At 44.6% G+C, this 25,690-nt stretch overlaps 3 protein-coding genes and 1 long non-coding RNA gene across 5 annotated transcripts in view; 3 read left to right on the plus strand and 1 right to left on the minus strand.

The window, feature by feature from the left end:
* LOC149364324 (uncharacterized) overlaps positions 1–3,891 on the minus strand; it is a 28,197-nt gene extending 24,306 nt beyond the window's left edge. For both annotated transcript variants that reach the window (XM_089574265.1, XM_089574266.1), the window contains exon 1: positions 3,670–3,891. In XM_089574265.1, coding sequence (XP_089430391.1) covers positions 3,670–3,715 — 46 coding nt within the window. In that variant the 5' untranslated portion in view covers positions 3,716–3,891. The remainder of the gene's footprint in view (positions 1–3,669) is intronic.
* Positions 3,892–4,179: 288 nt separating this feature from the next.
* On the plus strand, positions 4,180–5,909 carry LOC149364325 (uncharacterized). The gene is made up of 4 exons (XM_089570079.1): positions 4,180–4,297; positions 4,361–4,477; positions 5,096–5,152; positions 5,252–5,909. Exons 1-4 carry the CDS (start codon positions 4,213–4,215, stop codon positions 5,788–5,790), a joined length of 798 nt encoding a protein of 265 aa, XP_089426205.1. The 5' UTR covers positions 4,180–4,212; the 3' UTR covers positions 5,791–5,909.
* Positions 5,910–9,482: 3,573 nt separating this feature from the next.
* Positions 9,483–10,361, plus strand: LOC149364326 (uncharacterized). Its single transcript, XR_016288614.1, has 2 exons — positions 9,483–9,738; positions 10,240–10,361. It is a non-coding gene; the product is annotated as an uncharacterized LOC149364326 (long non-coding RNA).
* Positions 10,362–13,761: 3,400 nt separating this feature from the next.
* The window catches only part of LOC149364327 (replication factor C subunit 1-like), a 37,639-nt gene continuing 25,710 nt past the window's right edge, over positions 13,762–25,690 (plus strand). Inside the window, exons 1-10 of the mRNA XM_089574267.1 lie at positions 13,762–14,070; positions 14,375–14,563; positions 15,999–16,056; positions 16,193–16,282; positions 16,566–16,774; positions 17,503–17,577; positions 18,484–18,583; positions 21,003–21,095; positions 21,280–21,566; positions 25,555–25,683. Coding sequence (XP_089430393.1) covers positions 14,068–14,070; positions 14,375–14,563; positions 15,999–16,056; positions 16,193–16,282; positions 16,566–16,774; positions 17,503–17,577; positions 18,484–18,583; positions 21,003–21,095; positions 21,280–21,566; positions 25,555–25,683 — 1,233 coding nt within the window. The 5' untranslated portion in view covers positions 13,762–14,067. The remainder of the gene's footprint in view (positions 14,071–14,374; positions 14,564–15,998; positions 16,057–16,192; positions 16,283–16,565; positions 16,775–17,502; positions 17,578–18,483; positions 18,584–21,002; positions 21,096–21,279; positions 21,567–25,554; positions 25,684–25,690) is intronic.

Here is a 25,690-nt window from a genome sequence, read left to right on the forward strand (position 1 = left end):
AAGCACTCGAGCAACGTTTTGGCAAATGCGGTGACAACTTTGCGTCGCTCTAGGGAACGCATGACAAACAAAAAAACAAAAACAGTAGCATGCATGTGCTGTCTTTGATAAGAACAGGTGCTCAACGGCATAGCAAGTGACCTAAAAATTCAAGACCATTTTCTTCCACACAAATTCACTTTCTTACACTGGACAACCTTCGAGAGCAACCCGGATACGTCGACTCATACGAGTATGTCCCTTCATCGACGCATGGTCGATGTCATTAACGTGAGCGGGAGCTTCACCCGTCATTAAACTTTGAGTTTGCATGAGAAGTGCCTCTGGAAGTTGTTTTTTTTAATCGCCTCCACCCTGTTGCCCTTTTCTCCTTTGCATGTTTGCAAAATATAGCCGATAAGGGACGACTAAATGATAGACAAGCTCGTTTTTTGTTTGTCTTTTTTTCCTCCATTCTAAGAAAGCAAATTTCTGCCAACGGAAGTGATCTTTAATTAGATCAGTTGCGCACAGACTCAACGAACACATCATGAGCTTGTTCAGCACGATAAAAGCAGCGCGAACTTCATGACGAACGCAGAAAGGGAAGACGATCAGAGTAAGACGTTCCATGGTTATATCAGCGTCTGTGTCTCGTCTTCCCTTCTTGTGTACTTCGTGAAGTTTGCTCAGTTTTTACTGTCACAAACTCGCCGCGAAGCGAAGAGCGAACCACGGCGGTCTAGCAGGCTGAAAATGGTGGCATTCCTGAAAAAGCAAAAAGTGCAACCTGCCGAACGCCACTTTCTACACGGCGCGGACAAACAACAAACGCTTGCATGATGTATTGAAAGTGCCCCTGGCGAGCACTGATGGCAGCAGCGCAACTTCGCTCGTGGCAGCGATAACGCGAGCATCAAGTTATCGAGATGGGTCAGCCGGATGTGCTGACGCCCCTTAGTTCTTTGCCGCGCATCTGCTGATAGAGCGCGCTGGCATGCAGTTTTTTCAATTTCGGCCACCGCTCGCGTGCTCCGTATTACTTTTGGGGTACCTGTACATCCAGAGAACACACTTCTGCTCCAACTTATATACCCAATTTATTAGGCTCTCATGCTGGGGCCGGTGGCGCTTCCCCACTGAGCGCAGATATTTAATTTAATTTCAGCTCCAGTGGTGGTGTAGGTGATGAGTACAATTTATTAGGCTAAGCTGCTGATAGCTCTTATTGTAAGTACCATATTAGTTCTACCTTTTTCGACAAACATGCAAACATTCATTGGATAAATTGGGTGCAGTTCGGCGGACCAACTGGATGCAATGGGTAAGACCAATTGGGCTCACCAATAGACGATATGCGAAATGCGCAGCGCCATCTCTCGGCGCTCCGAGAACTAAGTCCTCCATGTTGGCACGGTACAGAAAACGAAACCGCTGCCCAGCGTTGGGTTAAAACGGCTGCGCTTCGTTTCAAAAGTAAAATGCCGATGCAGTGTTGCTCTACCGTCTCCACTGTGAAAAGACACTACGATGCGTGCCAGAACTAGGTGCGTTCAAGCTTTTCGCTTTTCTATTTTTTTACTCCGTCCCAACGTTTTAGTAACACAAAACGCCATGCGAGGTATCATGTGTCAGCACGCGGATCAGTGCGCAGCTTTCGCTTTCTGTGCTGATTTTTGACAAATCTCGAGGTGATTTGCGTTTAAATTCAGATAAGGACCACAGCCTTTGTTGTCTCTGATCAAAATTAGAAGCCGATTTCGTGCATTTATCAACTCTCCGGTCGGGCGTGAATATATATAGACGCATACTTGAACAACGTAATAGAGAAGGTAATTTTTTTGAGCGGGCCAATCGCTTGTGCCGTGGCGAAATAAGTTCACTCGAAGAACCATATGCCGATTACTGCTTAGTTTTTCCCGTGTTCAGTTAGTTTTAGAAGGGCGAGCAAACTCTCTGGACCATATACGCATATGTTATGCGCTTTAAGGAGTCTGTGAAGCAATACACCCTACGTATAAAAACTGAGGTGCGAATGGTTTATTTCTTGAGGATTCCTATACCTTCGATATCTGCGGCGACGAAAATCTAAAAAAAAAAGAAGCGAATAATATAGCTACTTTATTATGAAGGAGGGACGCATGTCTAAGCTAGAAAGTACGTGCAACAGTGTTCTGAAAACGCTCCAGGCCATCAGATTTTATTATCGTTGTGGCAAGCTCCAACAGCTTGCTTCGCAACAAAGCCATTTGTCCAAGTTTGGGAAAGCAACCGAACATGCTAATTTCGCCCCTGCACACACAGCTTGACCAGCGTATCGAGTCCGTGCATGCACCTACAGCTGTAACATCTTTCTCTAATCAAGCCGCCGCGGTGGCTCAGTGCTTATCTGAAAAAAAAAAAAGCTGCGTCTTTGCTTACAATATTTTGAATTATATGTGCATGCCTACTTTCCTCTTGTTAATGTCGACTGACTGCGTCTTAAGCACTGCAGGACGCGGTTTCAACGAATTGTGGCGAAAATCAACCGACGCCGAGCTCTGAAACGGTGACGTTGAAAACCGCGGATGCGCATTGCACATTACAGTAAAGGAATCGAATTACGCAGCTGGTCGAGGGTCTTGTGTGATTATACTGCAATACACGAAGCTCCTGGCGTCGGCGCGAACGAAAGTTCGCACTGTCACAGAAGTTTGTCAACACACGTGCGCACTCACCGCAAAATAACCGCTCGCTACCCTACCAGATGAATTCGCGTCCACCTGGGAATAAAATAGCCATGATAATGCGTGATGCTTGAACTGGTGCTTTAATGCGAGCATTAAAACGACAACAGCACACGGTCACGGTTCGACTTTCCAACCCACTTTCGAGTGCGGATTATTGCGATCATCAGCGCCAGACTTCAAGCGAAGCTGAGGATGCGGTAGGAGTAAGCTGGCGCTTATTGAAAGCACCTACATTTGGTCGAAGATCAGCTGTGAAAACAACGCAGCAGCTGAAGCTTGCCTGTTGAAATTCCACTCGCAAGAAGAAAGTACTCATAGCAAACGATGCACCAGCTCGACGAGCTCGACCGCGCCAAGATGGAAACCGGAAGTTGTGGGCGCGGTGTTGCCAGACCGCCAAGCAATTTCGCATATCGTCTATTGGAAACCCAAATGGTCCAATTGGATAGTCCATTTGGACCATCCAATTGGAACACCATTCCAACTGGAACCAATTGGAAACTGAACTCGTAAAGGCCTTGGAGAAGTCCAGTAATATGTCTGTTTTTGGTTATCTAAACGCTCAGGAATGTCAGCCATGATATAACAGCGGTACAGCGATAAAGCAGCCCCGCCCCCTTCACTTCAAAAATCCACGAAAAAAAGTCCAACCGGAAACATTTTTGAAAACTGTAATCCATTAGAAACCCAATATATTCCGATTGGTTCCCACCCATGTTCCCGCCGCACTTTTAAAATTTCCGGCTTATGTTTTTGGAACGCGCCGCTCGATCGACCCTTTGCCGTACCACAAACACGCATGCATCACGTTCGCTGTCAAATTGGAAGTAGCTAGCTGTTATGCAGTTAACCCTCTACGGTACGCTCCAAGCTACAGTTTACGTGCGACCAGCCAGCGCAACGCAGATAGCGCTCCAACAACACACGCTTAATTGAAGGCAGAAACATAAATCAGTCATACCAGAGGCCGGTCGCCGGTCGGTGGAAAATTCCTCGCTGGAAGCCATCTTCACATGTGGTGCTTTTTTTCGACTCAGTGTTAGCGGAGTGTCACAAATACGCACACATCTGTACTCATTTAACAAGTGACATATTTTGCAAGTGCTAGCATGTGCCAGGTATTCGATATCTTCGAGAATACATTCAACGCCATCTACCCCGTCGAGAAAACGAAACTACCGGTGACAGCAGTGATGCCAACTCAGGTCAACGTTTTCTCCCTAGATTGAAGCTCCAAAAATCCCTAGATTGAAGAAAAATCTCTAGCCTATAATTGTTTAATTGTTAATGCAACCATTTGAGCTTTAACAAAGTCTCAGCGCAGATCACTGTTTCGTCCATTGGCGCGCTCGAGTCGTCAGAGTGCGCTCCAAGTAAGCTAAACGACCACAACTGACTTCCGGTGTGTGTTTGCAGAGCGCGCTCTACGCGCTCCGCCCTAGACGACGGTGTGCGGGAGCGCGGGTCTGGTTTCGTCTGGCGACGTGACGTATTTCCGGGTACTATGGTGCTACTTCCTTTTTGGCGCCTTTCGCGGTTAACGGCAGTTATGGCTGCGCGGTCTGTGCTCGTCGTGAACACAAACACAGGTACGTACGTAAACTGTTGCTAGTTCGTCGGTGACCTTGTTTTAATCGTTGGTGCATTTGCAGGGTTCGTACTTGATACGGCTGCTGCGACTGTAGGACCTGACTTACTTGAGCTTTGCGGAGATGCGGCGGGCACAGGGTCGGATGTTTACGCGGAAACCGCTCAATGCGACGACTCAGGTGTGTATGAGTTTTTAATGCCTTGTTTCGTTCTTTGAGCCATCAAGAGTGTTCTATTCGTTTCCAGAAAACGAGCAGTTAAGAGCGACAACTGCGGGAATCTTGCGTTGAAAATCTAAATTCTTGCTTTTGCCTTGTGTTGCTGGCGTAGCGCAGCCAGCTTTATTGTAAAGCTGTAGCTAAGTTTATGGCACGTTGTCGAGCGCGATATGTTGTACGTCGCCGCACTTAGCGAAAATAAGTACAAAGCGCGTTCGGAAATTCATGAAATCGGTACTTCCTTCAAACGTTGTACTTGGTGCAGGCAAACGCTCGTTCTTGCCAAAGTGCTTGCAACAGTAGGGTTCTTGAGAGAATATTATAATATATGAAATCTGTTTAAATTTCATGAGTTGCATTTTCACTGTGATAGAAATTGTGACATGATATGAATTTTCACTTTTTGCCGGGTTAATTCTCCGCTGTACTCGCACACAGGCGGTTATTGGAGGTATTCACTGCCACTATTTTTGACGCACAGGGTGACGAAGACCTCTTTTTTTGTCACTTTTTTAGCGTCAATTCTTAAATGAGTCCTGATGTAGGCTGATGTACACCATGACTGAATGACTTTTACAGAGGACCAGTTTTCCCTCTGGACTGCTGAAAGTGATGACTACGACCATAACTACAACAGTGAGTAAAGCCTCTTTTCTTTGAATTGAAATGGTTTTCATGCTCTGTTACTAATCTCTTATGCGGGGGCTTAAGCTGTAGCTCTCCTTTATGCTGTAGGTCTCCCAAAAGGAAGTTCAAGTTGGGTACACGCCGAGGTACTTCTCCTGATTTCATCTTATGAGAATCATAAAGAAGACTTCAGTGATAGAAAGAGAAAGAGGAAAGACATTTGGAAACAAATTAGTGAAGAAATGTGCAAGCACGGGTACACGCGAACTGCTGCGGACTGTGAAACGAAGTTCAAAGGTCTCAAACGCACGTATGACAAGCACCGCCAGCACAAGAAGAAGAGTGGAAGAGAAAGAAAGGAGTGGCCATTTTTTCAGGTGATGGATGACTTGCTTGCAAATAACATAGAGTACCAGGCTCCAGTGGCGTCAAGCCAGCTCCCACAGCCCTCCACCTCAGCTGCCTGCGCATTAGCTGTGGCCACCCCGGGCAGCATGAATGAACCACCGACAACAGAAGAAACTGTGCACTGCGAAAAGAACTCAAGAAATGATGGTGCTCCGGACCAGAAAAGCAAACCAAATGCGAAGCGTCGTCGAACACCGGCTGGTGTATTGGAGGAAATTCTGCTGAACTTGCACTCATGACAGGATGAAGAAAGAAAAAGATACCAGCAGCAATTAAAGATGCAGAGGCTTAAACTGGGTATGCTAAAACGCCTCGCAGCACTGGATAAGCAGCAGTGAACTTTGTGGTGTTCTTTTTGTATGTCATGTTGGGGCAAAAACTTTGTTCATTTTGTATGCGTTTGCTGTTTGTATACTGTGCAATTTCTCAGTTTATATTCTAGTCAGTGAATGTGGTACAGGCCAGTACCGCCCAGTTTGGTTTTTATTCAGAGAAAACATCCAGACACTGTGTTCAACATTTTATTGCCAGTGAGAGTTCTTTTGGCCAAAAATGATCAACTCATGTACACAATAAATAATTTCACCGCATAGAGCTTGTGCGTGTGATGCATCTTGCATGCATAGTACTTCGGGACTGGAAGTACCCTACCTGTTGTAAACCTTAACACTACTTTCTGCACAGAAAGCGTGTTATTGAAACCCTCTTCATTGCAGCGTGGCTGTCCGCAGGCTCTGTGTCCTCATCATCAAGAGGTGGATCTTTATCACTCTCTTCCTCGATGGTGCTGTCGTCGTCACCGAATGTGTCTTTGCATTGAAGGATTATGTTGTGAACGAGGCACGATGCCACAATATAGTTGCTCATTCTCACAGTGGGTTTCATGTCAAGGTACTTAAGCCTTCGGAACTTTCCTTTCAGCTGAGCAAAAGCTCGCTCAATTACTGACCTTCCCGCCCCTAGCGTTTCATTGAACTTGACCTCCTGTGTTGTCAAGTGGCCATTGTTTCTGTACGGCCGCATGAGATCCATTGACAGGGGATAAGCTGAATCACCTAGAATATGAAAATTCTGCGGCAAGTTGCCTACTACCTCTTCAAGGCCAGATGTGGCGAAAACTCTGGCATCGTGCATCCGTCCTGGGCTGCCTGCGTGTACATTAGTGAATATCATATTGCTGTCGCAGCAACCCTGCAAGATGACTGAGTGGAATTCCTTCCTGTTGTAGTATGCATCTTGTTCGTTTTCGGGGGCCTTGATTGCAATGTGGCATCCGTCCACAGCTCCAACAACTCCTGGAAAGCGCCATTTTCGGGCAAATTCCCGAGCAACATCTTGCAGGTTTGCAGGCCAACGGATGAGTTCTTTTGCAGCACGTGCCCAGACCTCTATAATGCGATCTGTTAGATAAAACAGTAAGCCCTTGTTGATCCCAAATCTATCTGCCACTCCACGAAACGATTCCTGGTTGCCCAGCAACCACAATGTCATCAGGACTTTAGTTTGCAGAGGTATTCGAGGTGCCCTCTCCATGATGAGCCACTCTTGCGTGATTCTCAGCAGCACCTGCATGGCAACCACAAAGTTTTGAATGTCCAGTGGTTGCTGCTCCTGCTCAAGATATGAGCTTAGATATAATGAATTTCATCAGCAACAAAATGGGCCAGTGCATTTTAAGATACTAGCTCACTGCAGTTACAAAATGTATAGAAAGTGTTGCCCTTTTACCGTCATAAAGTAACTCACGAGCGTGTTTAGTGCTTGCTTGTGCTTAGGGAGCCACTGGGGCCGAATTACGGATCGCGCCCAGTCCAAAATAATCTCAAAACCGCTCTCGCTGCCCCGCTCCTATTGGTTGGCCGCGACGCCGGTCACCCAAATCATACACTCGTATTCGCCATGGTGGACAAATAAAATTGTAGCAAAACTGTCAGCTGGGCTTGTTGATTTATAGTTATTAAAAGCTGTTGCAGCGCTCAAGGACGGCACACAGTGAAGCACAGCACCATCCTGTGCTTCTCTGTGTGTCGTTCTTTAGCGCTGCACAACAAAATTGATCGCGTCGTTTACCTCGAAGGTGCTTCGGGTCATCCGGAAATGCTCCTTGAACTGCATGTCTGTGTACCGAGGTACTACGTTGAGTACGTATCCTTCAATGCCACGGATGCTCCTCTCGGCGATTCTGTGGTCTTCATACGAAGAGAGCAAAGTTAATATTCTGTAATGCGATAAAGCAGTGGAATCTTACCTTGAATGGCAACACGGGCAGCTTGCAGCATGAAGGTAAACCGCTGCTGCTGCCTGCGCCTACGGGCGTCAAGTTCGTCGAGTTCGTCGTCGTCTAGCAAGAATTGAAGTAACTTGCGCTTGACTGCTGCCATGGTCAAAATGCGCGCGAAATATTGCCCGGAAACGGAAATGGTGGAAACGTCAGGTGGCGCGCTCATGCGTGCACGGGAATCAAATGGCCGTTAAGTTGCGCTCCGACTGAGCTCCTAGGTGTCGCGCTCGAGTACTCCGCCTTACTCCGCCTCGGAGCTCGGAGCAGGCTAACTTAACGCGCCCTATGGCTGGTGCATCGTTTGCTATGCGTACTTTCTTCTTGCGAGTGGATTTCAACAGGCAAGCTTCAGCTGTTGCGTTGTTTTCACAGCTGATCTTTGACCAAATGTAGGTGCTTTCAATAAGCGCCAGCTTACTCCTACCGCGTCCTCAGCTTCGCTTGAAGTCTGGCACTGATGATCGCAATAATCGGCACTCGAAAGTGGGTTGGAAAGTCGAACCGTGACCGTGTACTGTTGTCGTTTTAATGCTCGCATTAAAGCGCCAGTTCAAGCATCACGCATTATCATGGCTATTTTATTCCCAGGTGGACGCGAATTCATCTGGTAGGGTAGCGAGCGGTTATTTTGCGGTGAGTGCGCACGTGTGTTGACAAACTTCTGTGACAGTGCGAACTTTCGTTCGCGCCGACGCCAGGAGCTTCGTGCATTGCAGTATAATCACACAAGACCCTCGACCAGCCGCGTAATTCGATTCCTTTACTGTAGTGTGCAATGCGCATCCGCGGTTTTCAACGTCACCGTTTCAGAGCCCGGCGTCGGTTGATTTTCGCCACAATTCGTTGAAACCGCGTCCTGCTTAAGACGCAGTCAGTCGACATTAACAAGAGGAAAGTAGGCATGCACATATAATTCAAAATATTGTAAGCAAAGACGCAGCTTTTTTTTTTTTCAGATAAGCACGTGCATGCAACCACAGATATCCGTCGGACGTACGAGCTAGATCCGAACGTCCTTTGCCGAGATCGGACGTCCATCGGACGTACGAACACAATCCGATTTCGGATATCCGTATTCGTACATCCGCCGGACGTACGGACAGTATCCGCTTTTGTATATCCGCATTAGAGACAAGGTGTACGTCCGAGGGATGTACGGTGGAGTATATTCTCAGGATATGAGTATAGAGTTTTTTTCTAATTTTTCACACAGAAAATTCGCGCCGTTCGAGTATGTATACTGTAGAGTTCGCTTTTTTAACCTAGAAAATTTTATTCGCGAAAGAAATTTTGTCAGTTTTATTGGCTAATGTGTGCGAAATTGCGTCAATATCTGCATATCTGCTTTGGAGAAATTATTTCTATGAGCTGCAGGGTTTGACTTGAGGACTTTTGTAAATTCGCGCAATTCCCTAGTCCTATACTTGCAGTGCAAGGGCCACTGCTGAACTAAATTTATTTAAGGGTAGGAGCGAGTGCTGCACAATTTTACAGTAAATCACTTACTAATTTACATCTAAAAACATCTAAAAATCAGTAGCGACATCGTGTCCGCCGTGATCAAACGCGATTGAAACCACTTGTAAATTCAAAACTCGCGCCGAACTCTGCTATCATCATCATCATAAATGCAACTTGTAGTCAGCCCAATCCAATCCATCAGCCACAGAGTGCAGCGGCTTAATGGCGGCGTTGTCAGTTTCCTGCGAAGCGTGGTGACCCTTTTGAGCTCTGTTACTAGAATGTGTGGCTTTTTTTAGTCTGCGGACGAAAGTGGTGTGTAACTTGAACAATTCGAAGGATGCGGCAAGCGCCTGAAGCCCTCCTGGAACGTTGGAATATCGTACTACACCGACTTCGGATGAAAGAAGGCCTAGTGTGATTGCCTACGGCATGGCCTACGGAGGTAAGTACAGTACACTGCTTGGGAATTACTTTTATGACAATGGAGCAGGATCTGTAACATTCTCTCGCGGGAGAGTTGGAGTTATGTTATGGCTATACTATGGTGTGGGCTACAGATGGGTTGAGACTTGTGTTACTTATCATGATCTCTTGCAATGTGGCGCAGGCATAATCTTTTTGTCAGCAGTCCTGACTGGTTTTTGCTTGAGTCTAGGGAAAGGAGGGCAGAACTCTGAAATTAGAGACTGCATTGAACAGGTGGGTTGTAGGGCGGGTGCCATCATGAAAAATGCTCAATTTCCTAGCTCTTGGCCTCTTGCAGGCATAGAATACCTTCTGGTGTCAAGGATGATGACTATGTCGGTGCGTCTGTCACCGCTGTGTTATTTTGGGCTTCATTAACGTGAATAATAACAAAGTTGCCAAGCATTTTTTGAATTTGTCATGGTCTTAGATTTGGTGTGGGCTTGAGTACTAACCTTTTTCTTTTCATTTTTTGCAGAAAGCTGTTCGCTTCCGCTTCATCATGGAAGTAGGAAGATGGGTGTGCACTCGAAGTTTTACGTCTTATTGAGAACTCAGTCATGTGCTGATGTACAGTCACAATAAAATATTCTCACTGTACTTTCAGTTGCTTTTTCATTTTATTGCCCCGCGGACACGAAGAAAGTATGCATGTGCCATATATGCAAACATCCGAGAAAGATCCGGGAACGGACGTCCGAAATCGATGTCCGTTGGCCGGACAAACATGTCCCTTTGGACGCCTATAGGACGGCCGACGGACGTCCACCGGCTGTTCGCGGACGTCCGTCGGCTGTCCGGAACGTCCGAAACGGACGGCCAACGGCCGGCCGATGGATATCGCTGGTTGCTTGGCCACCGCGGCGGCTTGATTAGAGAAAGATGCTACAGCTGTAGGTGCATGCACGGACTCGATACACTGGTCAAGCTGTGTGTGCAGGGGCGAAATTAGCATGTTCGGTTGCTTCCGAAACTTAATTAGCTTACTCCCAAACTTGGACAAATGGCTTTGTTGCGAAGCAAGCTGTTGGAGCTTGCCACAACGATAATAAAATCTGATGGCCTGAAGCGTTTTCAGAACACTGTTGCACGTACTTTCTAGCTTAGAAATGCGTCCCTCCTTCATAATAAAGTAGCTATATTATTCGCTTATTTTTTTTTTTAGATTTTCGTCGCCGCAGATATCGAAGGTATAGGAATCCTCAAGAAATAAAGCATTCGCACCTGAGTTTTTATACGTAGGGTGTATTGCTTCACAAAGACTCCTTAACGCGCATAACATATGCGCATGGTCCAGAGAGTTTGCTCGCCCTTCTAAAACTAATTGAACACGGGAAAAACTTAACTGAACACGTAGCAAACTAAGCAGTAATCGGCATATGGTTCTTCGAGTGAACTTATTTCGCCACGGCACGAGCGATTGGCCCGCTCAAAAAAATTACCTTCTCTATTACGTTTTAAAGTATGCGTCTATATATATTCACGCCCGACCGGAAAGTTGATAAATACACGAAATCGGCTTCTAATTTTGATCAGAGACAACAAAGGATGTGGTCCTTATCTTAATTTAAACGCAAATCACCTCGAGAGATTTGTCAAAAATCAGCGCAGAAAGCGAAAGCTGCGCACTGATCCGCGTGCTGACACATGATACCTCGCATGGCGTTTTGTGTTACTAAAACGTTGGAACGGAGTAAAAAAATAGAAAAGCGAAAAGCTGGAACGCACCTAGTTCTGGCACACATCGTAGTGTCTTTTCACAGTGGAGAGGGTAGCGCAACACTGCATCGGCATTTTATTTCCAAACAAAGCGCAGCCGTTTTAAAGGGACACTGAGGAGAAATTGAAGTTGGCTTGTATCGACAGAATACCAGCTCCTGATTACAAAAACGCCACTCATACTGACAACAAAGCTCTTGTAACGTAGAAAAGAGCAAGAACCAAAACACAGGTATCGCCGCCACAGGCCAAACTCGCAAGTACAAGCGTCATGACGTCATATAACAAAACAGTGTTGCTAGAACCAATGGTTCTAGCAACGCTAGGACACGAGAAGCACAAATCACTGAGGCGCAGCCAATGCATGCGCAAATCTCCTTGACGTCGCCAGATGGCGCCACGTGCCGGGCAGCTACGCGCTCGCCTGAAGCATCGGGACCAATCAGTATCAAGGTACACGGTATGCTAAAGGTGTCTATTTTCGAGAACTTCGTTGACGACTTCGAGAACGAGATCCATCGTAACGCTCGCAAAACGCCGGTGCAAACGTAAGCGAAGCGACTGTTGCGACGGCCGCAATAGCCGATAGATGCCTTCAACGTGCGGCCGGCGGTAGCTTTCTTTTCGGCTGCTGCTAGGCCGCACTGCTGGCCGTCAGAAATCACGGAGTCTGCATCACGTCATGTCACGTCATGTTTCACGACGTGTCACTTAGTCCTCTGTCGTCATAGCCGAATCCCAAGTTTGAATCACAGCGGCGGGAAAAACCTTTTCAACTTCGAATCCAAATTTCTTAGAAATAAATGCATTTTTCGCTGCCGGCCTAGTGGCAACAAAGCCATGACATGCCGAACTATCGGATTTTGCTATAAAAAATATATTAATAGTGCTCTCCTCAGTGTCCCTTTAACCCAACGCTGGGCAGCGGTTTCGTTTTCTGTACCGTGCCAACATGGAGGACTTAGTTCTCGGAGCGCCGAGAGATGGCGCTGCGCATTTCGCATATCGTCTATTGCACTTTTTTTTGTAGATTTACCTTACATAGAGGGCCCACAGATGGTGCCAGCTTTTACAGAGACGTGTGATCACTGGAGAGAAAGATAGTGAGCACGACACTCACGCACAGACGACTCCCGTTTCACCGCACCGGCTTTTGAGCTGCTCCTGCAGCCGGCTTATCTTTACATGCAAAGAACCTATGCAGCCCTTTGAAAAAAAAATGCAGTTTATACCAGGTTGAAAGAGCTGGCATTTTCTGCTAAGCCCCGTCAACACATGAAAGTATTTTATTCAGACACCATTAAGGGTTGTTTTAAGGATTGTTTTAAGAGGCACACAGAAAGACGAAAATGTTTGCATTAATGAAAGACCCCTTCTCGCCTCATAGAGAACATTCAGGAGCGGTGAAATGGCATATCTCACCGCACAGTTATTTATTAATCATAGTCGCAACCAAAGACCGTCAAATAGTTTTGGAGCTACTAAGGATTGACGTCCCGAGAAACTGACATAACCATGGACATAACCAAAAATGTAATCTTGTTATAGTCACACAGCAATAATACAGACGTAAGATTGGAAATTACAAAATCAGAAAGTGATTCCTTACAACTTTGAATGTGTTTTTTGGTTGAACAGCGCGTTTAAATCAAGTGGTCTAGGATACGTGGAGAACAACTGTGGCACTTTTTGTAAAAGGTAAGCGTAAACGTAGCGCGTTGATCCAGGCACAAGAAGTCAAAATTCAACTTCGTCTTTCGTAGAGGAGCAGTCACTCGAAGCGCCAGAGATGGCACGCACGTTGAACAGTTTGAAATTCACGTGGTTTCGTTTTTCCTCCCTGTGCAGCAGTCGATAATTTCGCGTTGCAGAACTGCTTTCGCCCTCTCTCGGCTCGGCAGAATACTAAAAATAAAGGAGTAGTAATTAGCATTTTTCATAGTTTTTTCTGTTTCAAAGGCAAAATAATCAGATACACCTGCCATTAAGCCGCTTAGAGTAGCAATTCTACGGCCTTTCAAAATCCCTAGATTTCACAAAAAAGACGCTAGATCCCTGAAGCAAAGAAAAAACCCCTAGATCTAGGGATAAATCTCTAGGGTTGGCATCACTGGGTGACAGCGATCAGCGCACAGACGCGACAAACCAAGAAACTCTATGGCGACTACACCGTGATGGCGACAAACATTCCAGCGCGTGATGCGCATGCGTCATCATAAAAAAAAAAAAGTAGTGGTGTCTGTTATGTCTGTGGTAGGCACGTTCCATCTCTGCATTTTTTGTTGCTGCAGTTCTCTGTTACAGTTGTATAAAGATTAGCTTTAAGCAAGAAAAGGCTGTACAATATTCATTTCATGGCAGTAATATCTTATATAACGAAAACCGTCAATTTTGCGGCTGCACTGGTGACGCCTGGCAACCAGCTACCAAGTCGGAGAATATGGCGCGAACTGCCGTTTTTGTTGTGGTAGAAGCACATGTCGTAGCATGAAAGTCAAAGCTTGTCCTGCACAGGCGTTTCGCGTCGAAATTGGCTTCAACGCTACATTTTACTGATGCTGCCATTCCGCCGGCGCAAATCTTCATAATGGTGTGTAATTTTGCCTTCCCCAGTGACTGGTTCGCCACTTCGTTAATTTTGCTGTGTGCCTCCTGAGCGCTAGCGTGAGAATAAACGCGTACTACGGTACATATTTTCGTTTGTTTGTGAAAGAGTGTCTTATGTTAGCGTGCTATCTATTTGCGCGTGTAGTGCACGTCCATGGTCTCGAAAAAGGATCTTTTTGACAGCCTTTCTGCGATACACAATCTACGGCATTTGTTTGTTTAGTTACAGAATTATGTTCAGCGGGAAGTTCTAATTACCACTGTTTGTAACGTCCACTCAACTGCAGGACATTCGCAAGTATTTCTCGTCTGGTTCGGCGCCAGCCAAGCGAACTGCAGACGATACAAAGAAGCAAACAAATGAGAAAGGCAAATCGAAACAGCCAGCGAGATCAGCGGAAGCACCAGCGAAACCCAAGGCCACAGGAAAGAGCTCGAAAAAAGCAAAAGAGCATGAAAAACAATTGGAAAAGAAGGTATGAGTGTACTACGAAAACTGCGTTCCATTCCTAGAACGTCATAAAAGGCTACTGAAAGAACAGTTGCGTATTTGTTTTGTTATGTGCCCACTTGACTCTTCTCAGGAGTCTCGATAATTACTCGATAGAAAAAGAAACACTAATAAGCATGCGCCACCTGTGCATATTTATGGATCAACTAGCTGGCTAGTACGAAAAAAAAAAAGCTCGTTTTTAAAAAGCAACTTAAAATTGAAAAATTGAGGACTATATCAAGCAAAGTTTTTAAAAAAGTAGGTCATTAGTGCACGAGCTGGCAAGCAGTAAAATTTGTTGCAGCCTGAGTGTCGGCACCTTAAATGTTGCTTTTTAGCACTGTCACAGAAAGTTACCAAATACATAACTTAAAACTAAGAAAAAGGTATGTACAGTTGAAGAAGTAATATGCCAGAAAGTGATCTTTGACGTTCACTCAAGTTTTTATGAGCAAAAGTGTCGGCACGTATACCACTCTAGAGGCTTTCGCACAGTTCGTTACGTGCTGCACTTTCTGTCAAGAGAGTGCATGCAACAAGTGCAGGGCATGAGGTTATTTACTGACAAAGTGAGTAGTTTGCATACTGCTCATGTTTCGAGTTTTTCTTAAAGACCCACGCAAATGTGAAAAATATGTTTTCGGTCTAGTATTTCTTCCTTGTGTTTCTTCTTATTTACATGCCTTTTCTTGCTGGCTCTGCCTTAAGTAATCGAGCTTCAATTCATCCAGCACAGGGCAGGGTGACATAATCTTGCCCTAACTAAATTAACTTCGACCACCCCAGGTGGTCGAAATGAATCTGGGGCCACCCACTACTACACCTCTCATAGCCCTTTTGTTAATTTGGGACATTGAACACCATATGCTGTACCTAATTGACAACTTTCACAATAACGAGCGCCCTCTACAATTTTCCAACCAAAAATCCTCGTTCGCAGACGGCAGTCTCACATTCTTGTTCGAAAAGGGAGGGGGAGATTCCCCTTTATGTGTATAAGGGGTAAGTTGTTGAAAGGACACGATAGAGCAGGGGTGCGAACGCAAGGAGTTGGGAATGTGAGGATTGCAACCTTTCGACAGCTTTCCTTTACACTTATCTCAAAAGCTGGTAGTGAGTGGCGGGGCTTCAGGTTCACCCAAATTAGAGGGCAGCCCCCCTCACCTTTTCGAAGGGTACAGTGGAGGGCGACTGACTCATCTCCCCTTGCGCCATCCTTCAGTCAGTGGTGCAGGAAGTGAAAACGGGCTCTGTGAATGAGGGTTTTTGGTTGGAAAACATCTTCCTGTAAGTCAGCTTTCTTGCAATTCTACAAGTTGTCCATTCATTGACTACATTATACAGTGCAAGTTGTGAGAGTTGTCACGCTCATAATTTTCAGTACCTTCTTGGCTGCTTTTTGCCTCTCCACTTTTCAGGAAGAAAAGCAACCTGCGAAGAAAGAGTCACGGCGAAGGATTGTCATGCTTGATTCGGGTTAGTTGACTTCAAATTGTTGGAATTGCATGTATGTGACCTGCAAGGTTTGGTAATGCATCTATTTGTGCAAAAGGTGTCAAGAGTTCAAAAATAGGCAACCTCATGGAAAAAGTGCAATATAAATTTTATCTAGATTCAGATGATGAAGAGCCGATACCCAAGAAAGCAAAGAAACAAGCCAAAGAAGCTAAAGCTGCAGCTGTTGACTCTGACTCTGATAATGGTGAGCTGGCTTTGCATTGTTGACATGCTTTTAGAATGTTCTTGACATTGCCATTCATCAAAGTGTGAACCAAAATGCTTCCAAGTTTTTATTCAGCTCAAGCGACACTGTGCTGCATGAACATACAGTAGTGTTATACTATTGTGTTACACTATTGTTCACACCCGCTCAAAAAATTACCGAAAGGTGTCTTGTTATACAGCAATATGTATTTGTGCTGTACTCAGTCCTGCTCATTGAGAATTTTCTTAGTTATTTTGCTTTGCCTTTTTTTTACTTCGAGACTTGGAAGATCCCATTCCTCCGAAGCGTGCCATAACCAAGCAAACCTCAGCATCGAAAGCTCCGTCACCAAAGAAGCCGGTTAAAAAAGCAAATGGCAAGGAACCCCCAGCTCAGAAACTAGTGCCCGTATCTGCTGACGACTTTTTTGCAAGCACATCTAAGAGCCCAGCCTCCAAGCTCTCATTCAAGGCTGCTCAAGCAAAAAAAGTATGTACTTGGTATTTTCGGTCCTGTTTTTGTTTTTTCTTGTATCTACTTTAGTGCGAGCATACCTTTGCAGATAATAGATAATTCTGGTTCTGTAAATTTGTGAATTGTGTGGCCATGAGTGCTGTTCTTTGAATGTAAGCTAAACCATGTTTTGCTGTTTCAAGTTGGGCCATTCGAAGTTCTAAGGAGCCATAAAGCATTATATAATGTGCTACCAGGCCATAATGAAATATGAGTAGCTGATGAACACAACCACATTTTCACATTCACCAATGTAATCCATGCTTCAATAAGTAGTGTCATGTTTGGTGGAGGCTAACACCTAGTTATGCACGGCTCTTGTATAACAGGCTTGAGGATGCGCAAAGCCTCCTTGTGCTTCTTTTCATTTCTTCGTGTTGTATTCAAATTTGGTGACAGATCATATAAGCCACATGTCTTCAGTTTGGTTAGAAGACTTTGGAATGGCGTTATGTCTATTTGGCAAATCTAGACTTGACTCACTTATTATATGGTGGGTGTTATGTATAAAGGACTTATCATAAATTATGGGCTTGTCGTTGGCACTTGCATTTTGCGTCCAGTGCCAATTCGCCCCTAGATGTAATGATGGTGTCCTTGTAGGTAGTGTTTTCGTTTTTTGTCTTCGAACATGTACTGTTTTGTTGAAAGATTGTTATACCATGGCTCACAGCAAATCATGGCACATACCTTGCGCTGTGCAGGTCACCAGTGCAAAGGAGTCTCACGATGATGATGATTTCCAGGCGACACTCAAGAAGCTAGACGAGAAGCAAGGGGTGAGAAAAACTATTACTAGCTTGTAAATACTGTTGACCATACTGCATTTATACAAAAGCCAGTTCTTTGCATTGGTTGCCGGTTGCTTCCATTAGCCAAGTACTGTAAAGATGTGTGCACAGTTGTGGATGTTTGAAGCTAAGTTTATTGGGCATTGGTTACAGGCTGTGGTTACATAAAAGGCGATGCCAGCTTTCGGTTGTTCTGATAAACGGCTAGAACTAAATCTGCAGGAGCACTTATGGCACTTATGGCCGATGCAGCCTTACGCTTGTTTTCTAAGCCTCCAACCAAAAAGCAAAAGAAAACTCAAAAGGACCACGCAGGAGTGAAGAGATCAGGTGCCTCACACGAGGCATAGAGAGCACAGAGTAAAATTTGCCAGCATTCAATAAATCATAATATATACCTTTTTGCTTGCCTTACTACTAGTAAAGAACAAGCTGAGCTTAGAAAAATTGCCAGTGCTGCTTTGGGCATCATTTTCTGTGGTTGTCATGGCAGAAATGTGAATGAGGGCAAACTCCAAAGAAATCAGGCATGCCTGCTCACCACATAGTTTTGAATGCCTGGCTTCTTCTTGCGCTATTGAAGGGTGGAAGAACACTGCAGTTACTGAATAACCTTCAAGAAGGTTTTAGCATTCGAGATCACCTGAAAACTAAAAATCAATATTTTTTTCAACTTCAACCTACCCTGCGCCCTTAATTTGCCCTCTTTGTTATATGAGATTATGATGGCCAGCACATGCTCATTTTCAAGAGTGTTATTTAGTGTACTGTACTCCGCAGCCTCTATGTCCGGCTTTTCTCAAGCAACTGGTGAGCAGCTGTGTCATTATACCCTGCCCCCCCCCCCCCCCCCCCCCTTTTTTTTTTCACTTTTATTGTCAAATGCCTTATCAGGTCAAACAGCCAGCTGCACGTTCAAGTCCCAGGAAAACTGGAAAAGCTGAAGAGAGTCCTGACAAGAAGAAAGCTCCTTCTACCTCATCCTCTTCTAAAGGTAGGCAGATGGTCAGCATGCTATATGTGGCTGTGGAAATCAGAAAAACCCCTTCCAGTAGTACATTAGGGCACTGGTTCTTCATTGCTCATTTCTTGAGTACTTAGAGCTCCCTGGAAATGCAGGGCATTATTTCTGCCTTCTTCATCAGAATACTACCGTATTTACACGATTGTAGGTTGCCTCTTTTTTTTTTTTTTTTTGAAATCTGAAGTTTTGGGGTGGGGGGGGAGTTGACTTACAATCAAAACCAAAGCATGCCACCATAAGTAAGGGCGAGACAAACCAGGTACTATCAGGGATACTACAGCGTGGCTGCATTTTCGCTGTGTGGCTCTGTCACATCCCTCTTGGGGTTAACAGAGCAGCTGCTCTGTTAACCGGCACCCCAGTCCCTGCGCGTCCTCCAAGTTTTTTTTTCTTTTACTTTCAACTGCACTCTCTGCGCTCAAGGGAGTGCCGATAGTTGATGAAAGGGCCGCTGTTACAATCATGGCGGCACCGCCACTCGGAACGGCAATAGTGTTGGTGAGTGTCGATAGCTGATCGAAGAGCCGACACCGCTCACGTGCAGTTTCTCTTTGGCTCTGACACATTTGGCGACTGCCCGCCACATTTTACCAGTTTTTAACATAGTGCTCCTTCAGTCGTTATTTGTGCTCCGGGTCTGGTAAGCGTCCGGCGCTCGTTCATGGCTACATTCAAGGTGGCTGTCATTCTTTACGCTGAAGAAACTGCACGCCAGGCCGTAAGTTCGACGTCTTAAAACGGGTGATACAGGCATGGCGGCTGCAGCAAGGCGAAATTTTCATCTGTTTCACGTGATTTCGTGATGTGGCTGTATGCGAAGTGCGGGATTCTGCTGGACTACGTGTTAGAACGATGTGCTGTGGGACCGCAGCAGCGCTCGCAGCGACCGCGCTAGTGCGCACGATGGCGTGATTTTGGACGAGTAGTCTAGTGACTAATACATGTTAGTTTTGGAATGTGCCTACGGGCACGCCTGCACGCGGTAGCCAATAGCGTCTGAAGATAAGTGGCGGAGGCCAGATAATGCTATCACATTCTGCTATCAAATCTTAAGCGACCTCCAAGGTTTTTTTTTTCCTCATATGAGATAAGGGGGAGGGTCGACGTACAATCGTGTAAATACAGTACTCAGATTCCATTTGCTGCAATGTCGCTGTGGCTTTCGAATTTCTCTGCTGAGCCCAAGATTACGGGATCAAATACTGGTCACAGTGATCTCGTCTTAATCGAGAAGAAATGCAAAAAATTCGTAAGTCCTAGGCGATGTTAGTGCAAATTAAAGAACCCCAAGTGGTCAAAATTTAACCAGAGCCTTCCACTGCGTCGTGCCTCATAACACACTTGTAACTTCGAGACATTAACCCTTTCCTTACTGCAGGAAAACAGGGAGGGTGAGATGTACAAAAAATTTATTCACCCATAGATTTGAAAATTTTGCTTCATTAGAGCACATAACATAGTGTAGGTGAAAGAGCTCTCTTTTCTGTGACATAAAGAACAAAATCTGGATATGTATTCGTGACAAATGAAAAGATATTTTATTGGAAATGTTTGAGAGACTTGCGTAAAAATTCTCAAAAAATAATAAATACGTTCAGTTGGAAATCAGGAGAGCAAAAAATGTTGAATTTGCACTTTATGCATTACTATGTCAGAAACAACTATTCAGAGTTACAGAGCTCTTCATGCTAAACTTTCCGATCAGCAAAAGAAAATCAATTGCTCGCGCGAAGCGCTGTAGCGGTGCAGTGGCAAAGTATGTTCGCTTCATCTTGCCATGTTTGGCTGGTGCCGTCAACTGTCAGAAAATCGTCAGATCGCACTATGATGCAGCGAACACCTTTTGAAATGAACAATGCTAAACACTGACAGCACGGAACTTGGCTGACCACGGGTTTTTCTTGATAATGGATATGGGGAAGGAAGGACTTGTGATAGGAAATTTTGGTGCTCGTAAAAAAATCTGCCAAAGCTTTTTTTCTCCACATATTGAACCCTCCCGCCGAATTAATGTCAACTTTTCTGGAAAAAAAGTCGGTTCATTATGTGTCTAAATACGGCATATTGTACCCCTGAAGCAGATTGTTCGCAGCAAAAGTTTTGGTGAGCAAAATATGACCACACTGGAGAACCTTGAGGTTGTCTTGTTTGAAGTTGTAAACGCATGTACTAATGCACTTTTTAAGAAATAAATATATCATCAGAGTCCAACAGCAAGTCACTTTAGTCAGACTTGGTATTTTTGCCTGCAAAATGGAAACACTATGAACATCAGATACAACAAACGCAGTCTGCATGACCGTCAGGTTTGTTATAAGTGGGCTCAACTATGTATTTATCGGATATATCATGATAAAACTCTTTCCTGCTTCATAACTTCGTTTTTCAGGGAGCACACAACAGGCAAAGCCTAGCAAGAAGCCAGACAAGGAAGAGTCTGAAATAAAACGTACTCCAGAAAAGCGAAAAGCAGAAACTTCAGGTAGGTGCACTGTATTTTTTATTTCCTGTATGGTCTCATCCTGTTTAAGATGCATGCATTGCTGACGAGTGTAAGTTTCTATTGTATGACTAACTTCACTTTTATGGCCAGGGAGTTTTGACACTGTATTGATTTTTGTTAAGTGCCTTCTTTGTTTTCATCTCCTGATCTCATGCCCATGTAGCTGCCAGCCTGCCATCCAAAAAAGCAGAAAGGGCTCCCACACCCAGAAAAGAAACACCCAGAAAAGAAACACCCAGAAAAGAAACACCCAAAAAGGAAACACCCAAAAAGGAAACACCCAAAAGGGAAACACCCAAAAGGGAAACACCTAAAAGGGAAACACCTAAAAGGGAAACACCCAAAAAGGAAACCCACAAAAAGGAGGCCCCTCAAAAAGCACCAAGGAGATCTGAAGAGGCTGTAGCTACGAAGCAAACTTCAAAGAAGGAGAAGCCACTGCCAGTTAAGGTACGAATGTATTCTCAGCCCTATATATAATCATTATTGATGTCTGTTTGAAATTTCACCTTTAAAGGTGCAGTGAAGAGGAATCTGAACTCGTATTTTTGCCGCGGGAACTCAATCTACACGTTGTTCCAAGCATTGTTAGAAACTCGACTTATTGCCCTGTGTGGCCGGTTTCTCTAATTAAATCGGATTAACGTCCGTCCGGCTCCCGCCTTTTTTTTTTTTTTTTTAATTCTCCGCTTATGGTGGGCAGAGTCGACCATCGCTTGGAGTGCCTTTCAGCCAGCTCTGTGGCGGAGTAATAATACGTAGTAGTCCGTAGTAGCAAATAGTCCGCGCGTATTTTTATTTCTGCGGGCTTATTTTGCGGCTATATTATCTGCGAATGAAACTATTTATTTATTTATTTATTTATTTATACACAGTACCTACAGCGCCCTCACTGGGGCATTATTGTAGGGGGGAAACATCATAAATAAGAACAAACATCTAGTACACAATAAATTAGGCAAATGATGCGGTCTACAGAGAAAATACAGAAAACCATTGCAGAAAGGCAAACATACCGTAATCACACACACACACAAAAAAGATACATTTTAAAATACAGCACTGCTTAAAGAATAAAGCTTTAGGAATAATCAACTTTGTAAAAATGTCAAAAAAAGCAGCATGATACACTCGGACAAGAATTATTGCACTTATATTGACAGGTGGCTTTGCAAATCGGCCAGAAACGATGTAGGAGGAGCGGTAGCGACCCGAGAAGGGAGACAGTTCCAGTCATGCACTGTTCGTGGGAAAAAACTATATTTGAATACGTTTATACGGCTATTGTACTCGCGCACCTTAAGTGGGTGGTCAGTGCGGGCGGAAATGTAGCTGGGTTCATTAATGTATTTCTCTTTTGGAATTCCAGTTTTATTATTAAGCACATTATAAAAGAAAGAGAGTCTCAAATATTTGCGCCTGTTTTCAAGTAACGGCCATCCCAACTTCTCGCGCAAACCAGAAGAACTTTTTTGGAAATTGTAATCGGCAGACAGAAACCTAGCAGCCCGTTTCTGGACGCGCTCCAGCTCCTCAATATTCAGTTTTGTATGCGGGTCCCAAACCGCGCAAGCATACTCAAGTATCGGACGTACAGTAGACATGTATAATGTCTCCTTCAGCGTAAGGGGAGCGTCCTTAAAGTTACGTCTGAGAAAGTTTAATGTGCGGCTGGCTTTAGCAGATATGTAATTTACGTGTGTATTCCATGATAGGTCAGTAGAAAAAAAGACTCCCAAGTACTTATAAGTTGAAACTGTGGATAATTCAGTGCTACCAAGGAAATAGTCTGTTTGGAAGAATTGTTTCTTTTTTGTAAACCGGACCAGATTGCATTTGGAGATATTTAGCGCCATATTCCAGTTGTTGCACCAAGAGAATACAGAGTTGAGGTCATGCTGTAGTGAAATTGCATCTGCTTCAGAAGAAATGTTGCGGTAGATACAACAGTCATCAGCATAAAGTCTGATTATACTTGAAATGTTACTAGTGAGGTCATTTATAAAAATGAGAAAAAGAAGAGGGCCCAAAACCGACCCCTGCGGAACACCTGAAGTTACACCCACACTTTCCGAGCTGACACCGTCGATAACCACGCACTGTTTCCTTTCCGCAAGATACGCTTCAATCCAGGATAAGAGTGAGGTAGGAATATTTAATTCTGAAAGTTTCTGTAGCAATAGGTTGTGAGCAACTAAATCGAACGCTTTTCGAAAATCTAAAAATATACAATCTACCTGACCGGCAGAGTTTAAGGAAACAGAAATGTCATGTGTGAATTCCACGAGCTGTGTTTCACATGAGAAGCCGGACCTAAATCCATGTTGTGTCAAACAGAAAAAACTATTGTTTTGTAGATGGCTAATTAACTGAGTATAAATGACATGTTCCAGTGTTTTGCACGACACGCTCGTCAGCGATATGGGCCTATAGTTACATGTTTTAGTTTTGTCACCACCCTTATGAATCGGAACGACATTGGCACTTCTCCAGTCAAGGGGTAAAGAAGAATTCTCTAACGATTTCTGAAATAATGCAACTAGATACGGGGCAACCGAAGCCGCACAAACTATTTATTCACGGAAACCTAAAAAACAAAATAAAGCGAATGCAAAGCCTCCACGGAGCTGGCTGAAAGGCACTCCATGCGTTGGTCGACTCCGCCCACCGTGCGAGGAGAATTAAAAAAAAAAGAAGGCAGGAGCCGGACGTTAATTCGATTTAATTAGGGAAATCAGGCACACAGGGCAATAGATCGAAGTTTCTAAGAATGCTCGGAATGTGTAGATCGAGTTCCCGCGGCAAAAAAACGAGCTCAGATTCCTCTTCACTGCACCTTTAAGGAGAGCTGCAGTAGATTGAAAGCTCGTAGTTGCAAATCCTTCCGAGTGCCCACATGCAGTATATTGTATCATTGCACCTTTTGTTTGTGTACATCTCTATCTCAGTAGTAGCGGTTCACTTCGTATCTAAATAATGTTTTTATTTTGCCTGCAGCTTTTATCCAGGTTCCTGTGTGTTCATTATTTTCATAGCAGTTTGCAAAACACAATGATACTCGAAGAATGTGCAGTTTTTAGGGGGTTGGTGTGAATTATGTGAGAAGGTAGACTATCATTTATATTTGTCATGCATGCAGGGTGCTCATTAATTTGAGCTGCTAATTTAATCGAACTGACGATATGGCCCTGTTGACATCAAGTGTATTAAAAAGGCTGTATTGCCCCGCCGCGGTGGCTCAGTGGTTACGGCGCTCGGCTGCTGACCCGAAAGATGCGGGTTCGATCCCGGCCGCAGCGGCTGAATTTCGATGGAAGCGAAATTCTAGAGGCCCGTGTGCTGTGCGATGTCAGTGCACGTTAAGGATCCCCAGGTGGTCGAAATTTCCGGAGCCCTTCACTACGGCGTCTCTCATAGCCTGAGTTGCTTTGGGGCGTTAAACCCCAATAAACCAATAAACCAAACTAAAAAGGCTGTATTATTTATTTATTTATTTATTTATTTATTTATTTATTTATATAAAATGCCCCTAAAGGCCCTCAAGTGGGTATTGCATAGGGGGGGGGGGGGGGGACAGGCAATTGATCAAAGAAAACAAAACCACAAATAAAACACTTAGCATGACATAAATAAGCAAGAGAATCAAAAGTATGGCAGCGCGGCAAAGAGTGAAAATTACTACAGTATTAAAATTATACAAACAAAACACTAATGCAAGAATCATTTTAGTAACATACCCTGCAAAAAAGGAAGCCATGAACAAATAAAATGACAATGTACGCAGAGAGTTAAGCAGTAGTTATTGAAGATATAAGATTAAAATATTTATCAGGATCAGTGGTGGTTGCGATATGTGAAGGCAGAGTGTTCCAGTCAGATATTGTGCGTGGTAAGATTGAATGCGTATAGTTAAATGTTCTGCACGTGAAACGCCTAACATTAAAGGGATGATCGCGGTGGTCAAAAATCAAAGGAGATCGAGAGTTTTAATTCAAACTCTGCATGATTTGAACAAAATATTTGTCACTTCCAAGTTCAAATCATGGAGGGTTGGCTGTTGTTGGTTCACTTTGAGCTACGGATAATGTAGGCGTGTGTACTGCTTCGCATCTAATTTTGTTCTTTTCTTACTTCTCTTTTGTGTCGGCTTTTATTGAAGATTCTGTACAGAGTTTGACGTTGCTTCCCTTTCTGTGACGATACTAAGGCTTTCACTGTGGCAGTTAGACACCCTGAGAAATGCTTCAGGATGTGGAGCAGTGTTTTAATAGCATGGTTGTGCTGACCTGCTGTGATGCCTTGTTGCTTGTCGTTATGTGTATCTGTGTTGGAACGGTCGTTGGGAAAGTATTGCCAAGTGCGTAAATCATGAGTTGTGCAGTTTGCACTGTGAGAACACGTCAAGGAACCCCTTGCCGTGGCTGTTTTCCTTGTCCAGAAGGAGGAGGCTCCCAAGAAAGCAGCCCCCGCTACCACGCCAGCTCAGCGGAGAGGGAATGCAGCCAGCTACCAGAGCTACCTCAACAGGGAAGGCCCGAGGCTGCTGGGGACACGGGACATACCCGAGGTGCTGT

Source organism: Amblyomma mixtum, chromosome 2 (genome assembly GCF_055824585.1).
Source record: "Amblyomma mixtum isolate Tamu chromosome 2, ASM5582458v1, whole genome shotgun sequence".
Classification (NCBI taxonomy): Eukaryota; Metazoa; Arthropoda; class Arachnida; order Ixodida; family Ixodidae; genus Amblyomma; species Amblyomma mixtum.